Source organism: Gastrolobium bilobum, unplaced genomic scaffold (assembly GCF_033153095.1).
Source record: "Gastrolobium bilobum isolate Gb01-03AN ecotype WA unplaced genomic scaffold, APGP_CSIRO_Gbil_v1 utg3603, whole genome shotgun sequence".
NCBI classification, from domain to species: Eukaryota; Viridiplantae; Streptophyta; class Magnoliopsida; order Fabales; family Fabaceae; genus Gastrolobium; species Gastrolobium bilobum.
The window spans coordinates 42,348-46,752 of record NW_026898167.1 but is presented as its reverse complement, the minus strand read 5'-3'; the positions used below and the strand labels follow the sequence as shown (position 1 = coordinate 46,752).

At 39.6% G+C, this 4,405-nt stretch overlaps 1 protein-coding gene across 1 annotated transcript; it reads right to left on the bottom strand.

The window, feature by feature from the left end:
• Positions 1–2,338: 2,338 nt before the first annotated feature.
• LOC133313477 (leucine-rich repeat extensin-like protein 3) lies at positions 2,339–4,007 on the bottom strand. Its single transcript, XM_061514865.1, has one exon. The coding sequence runs from the start codon at positions 3,967–3,969 to the stop codon at positions 2,527–2,529; it is 1,443 nt and encodes a 480-aa protein (XP_061370849.1). The 5' UTR covers positions 3,970–4,007; the 3' UTR covers positions 2,339–2,526.
• Positions 4,008–4,405: the final 398 nt, after the last annotated feature.

Genomic DNA, 4,405 nt, shown 5'->3' with positions numbered 1-4,405 from the left:
GTTAGGGACCAATACGGGCCCCGTGCTTTTTGTCAGGGACTAAAAACGTCCTCGTGCATTTTGACAGGGACCAAAATGGCCCTCGTGGTTTTGACATGGATCAAAACGTTGTTGTCTCATCTTTCACGGTGTCCCACATCCAAGTCGCGTCAGCAAACTAATGTGCCAACTGTGCACCGTTAGTTGGGCCGTTAGGTGGGAGTTAACAAAAGGATGAACGTAGCCTTTTTTTTGTTATTTCAGGGACCAATTTGTCCTTTTTTATTGCTAGGGACTGAAAAGGGCTTCGTGCATATTGTCAGGAACTAAAAAATGTATTTACTCTCAATTTTCTTTCCATTTAATCCATATCTTTTCATAAATTTCTCATCAAATCTCAAAAAAATTCTTTTTTGGGACAGAAGTACCATACATGCACCAAAGAAATAATTGAATGGGTTGAAAGGACTGCATCTTCTGGAGTTAAAGAAAACAAGAAGTAGAAGAAAAACTGCTGCATCGTGTACTTGTGAATCGAACTGCTCATATTTATTGATTATGAGATGTGTGTATTACTTTTTACGATATTCAATTTTTTTTCCTTTATGTGAACTTCTTCAACTACTTTAATAAGGAAAAAGAAAGGCAACAATGCAATTATATAAACTGGATGCAATTGAAATCCGGTCATGGGTTTAGTTAAGAACATGAACTAGTGCTTTTCTCTCTCTATATGTATATATATGAGCTGGATGGATGTATTGCTTAGGGGCTTGTCACTGCCCCCTCTCGCTCATAAAAAATAAAAGAGATTATATAAAGGAAAATATAAGAATCATATTGCAGGAATGACACTGTTCATTTCTGCAACAAGGATTCAGCAACGTATCTTGAGGATACGGCGCCGTATTCTGATTCTGGTTTGACTTTTTTTTTTAAGCGTGAGATCCACACTTGATTTGTGTGTGTAGAAAAATAGTCTTGTCATGTGACATGATAAAAAGCGAACCTTATATAAAATAGTCAAAATATAGCAACAACTCCCTACACTTTTCCAACGCAGATTGGCGCCACGCCGCCTCAAAGTATGTCATCTAAATAGTGACATGTACTAGCGTGAGGCCATAATGAAACTTCAAGGAAAATTGGGGTGAAAGAGACTCACCCTTCTACTTAAATTCAAAGGAAGATGTGGTGGGGGCAATCATGGACGTTTGATTCTCGAGAAAACGCACACCTGGAATATGAAAAATTCAACCTGTCATGTTTGCCATCTTTGTTTTTGGAGCATAATGAAATAATTATGATTTTGGATGGGAGCAGCTAACTAAACCCTACACACTCGTCAAACGCTGGTACAGTATGGGACACGAAAAGGTTCTATTCAAAATTATCTTAATTGGCCATAATATCATAAGGGTGATTGCTACACTTTTGTTCCCTTGCGTACCTTTTGGTGCACACTCACTGTTGAATAGATGGGGGATTGAGATGAAGACAAAAATTTTAATTTGCAGATATAGACGCCCTTTCTGCTATTTTGAATACTTTTTAGGTTACCCTTTGCATAAACTTCTGATTGTTTTTCACTGATCGATCAATTTAAAAAATTTACATCATGTGAACTTCGATATCACCTATGCCTGTTTTAAGTTAAGATGTGATCATAAGAACAGATCAAGTAAATGAGGACACCGTCAATAAATATCTTTTTAAACCCAAAATAATAATAATTCATGTATAGGCTTTGAAGAATAAGAAAACAGTACCTACTAGCTTTTCTTTTAATTTCTATATTTTTTTTAGCGTTTCTAATTAACCTTAATCATTCAATGTTAAGTACATATAAATTTAAATGATGGTAACCTTTTTTTAAAGGATTTTATGTTTATCATTTAACATAATATAACTTCACTTTTCTACACACATATCAAAGAGGTGGGGGGTCCACATGTTTTTCTTTCTCTTTCATCATTTCACTTTTTCTCTCTTTTAATGTGAAAGTTGGAAACAACACTTACATCATGTTACATAACACTAATAAAACCTTTTTTTTTTAAATGAAAAAACATCATCTTAACGGAGGACATCCGAGATTCAACATTTGAGAATCTTACACGTAAGAGATTCTAAATTCAATTTCAATGCAACAAACAAGCAGTAAAAAATTAATGCAAACCCGGATAAAATCCTGAGCAGCATACTCAAATTTTGTTTTATACAATTTCAATCGAAAAGAGAATTTTTTGGTACATACTCAAAAAGATAATGAAATCTCGTGAATCAATTCAAGTATAATTCTTAAGAAAGGGGAAAGAAAAGAAAACACTACTAAGACACAGATTAGAAGCATAGAAAGAAATCTAAACATAACCATAGTATATATCCATCATCGACATTGTGTACAACAATAGGTCCATAGCAAGTAAAAGCGAACAATATCCCTATTATATAAAAATACGATTACGAACATAAAAGGGGAAAAAAAAACATATTTAGCATATTAATTCAAAATTAACATATCCATAATCTTAATCAGAACTTTAATCACACTGAACCTTGAGAAACCTTGTTTATCATTTTAACTTCCTGACCCAACGACACCCCACCTTGTCTCATATCAGCGTTGACGGGCGGAGCAACTCCTTGGTATGGCGGCGCGTGCATCATGCCACCCGGCGCAGTGTAGTAAACCTGTCTCCCACTTGCACTATCGTACGCCACATGTGCGTACGCTGCGGCCGTATTATCCGGTATCCCAGCCGGGCGAACTACACTGAATCCTTCTGTATACGTAGGAGCTTTAACCGGTTGCGCCGGCACCGCCGATGAGAACGGCACTTTAGGGGGTGGTGCGCCACCGTATACCGGGGGTTCACGGTAAGCATCAGAATGCATTCGTTGAACAGTGTAATACCCTTGAGTGGCCGGTGCCGCCGGCGGACGCATCACCGGCGCATGATAGAAACTTCCCGGCGCCGGAATTACATAAACCGGCTGGTCCCCTCCTCCGGGAGCAGCTGACACCGTCGGAGAATAAACCTCGCCAGAAACATGCTTTTCAGGCCAATAACCTGCCTGGGGAGGCGGCGGCGCATTCGCCGGGAAATTAGACGGTGGCAATTTCTCAGGTAGCTTGTGAACGTAATAATCTCCGGCGTGGTAATTCCCGACGACGTTGTCTTCGCTTTTTCTCCGATACGCAGCTTGTTCGTTCTCCACAACTTGCAACCGCTGCAACTGTCTCTGAATCTCGAGCGGGTGGTTCATGTTCGGATCCGAACTAACGACCCGATCAGCAGGGCTCAGAGCGGCACGAGGAAGTTCCGGCACTGGATCATGAAATTTCACAGTCGCTGGCGGTGGCTGAGGCGGAGGAGCGGCGTTGGCCTTGTCTAGACCGAAGAGAAAGTCGACGTTGTTGTTGGCGGGTGGTTTAACCGGGTCGGGTTGGGAAGAAGCAGGAGCCGAATTAAGAGTTTCGTTAGTGAAGAGGAATAATCGCATGCGGGCGGGTCTAGCGGAAGCACGGTAGAGACGATCGTACTCGTGCATCATGTGGTCAAGGTCGTCATCGTTGGAGACGGAGATGAGAGCGTCAAGATCCTCGCCTGGGAGCTGGTACTTGAAGGACACGTCAGCATCGTTGCATAGGGCGGAAAGTTTAGAGATCATGGCGCTGAACTTGATGTTTAGGTCGACGGCGAGGATCTTGGTCTCGCCGCCGACGTAAGAGAGTTGGTTGTCGTGAGTGCGTGGCTGGATCTTGCCGCCGTAGCTACACATGAACTTGGCTTTGTAGTTTGGTGGTTGATCTTCCCATGGAACTGGAGATGGAGCTGTGTTCTCGAAGTCTATCTCTCTTGATCGCGGAGAAGAGTCGCCTGAGTCTGGGTACGATGATGGGTATCCATAGTTCTCCATTTCTTTTTGGGAAATGGATTTGCACCACCAACTATGATCCCCACTGCTTCTATGTGACACTACCATGTATCATAATAGACATCTTTTTTTTTTTTTTTTTTTTTTAATTATCATTTTTTGTTTGCTTTAGTTTTCAAACATTTAATCTTTCTTAATTTATAAGTTTTGTCGTTGTTTGGGAATTTGATGAGGTGGAGATATTATAGATTTACAGTTGGAGGCCTTTTAAAAAAATTAAAATTGAATGTTGCTGTAGTGTTAACTGTTAAGAGACACTACCTCCTAATTAATTAGATATAAACTTATCTAATTACTAATTTACATAATTAATTAAAGAATTTGAGACTGCAATTAAGATCAAGTATGAGTAGTTAAATAGTTAGTAATTAATAAATTAATAGTTGAATAGGCTTGATAACCCTTGCTTATAAAAGTGATATGTGCAGAATTTTTTAGAGTTAAAAGAGACGTTTGATTTTAATTCTGTTCTTATTTTTTATGG

Coding starts and splice junctions, on each gene's coding strand:
- LOC133313477 (XM_061514865.1), bottom strand. CDS start 3,969: ATGGTAGTGTCACATAGAAGCAGTGGGGATCATAGTTGGTGGTGCAAA.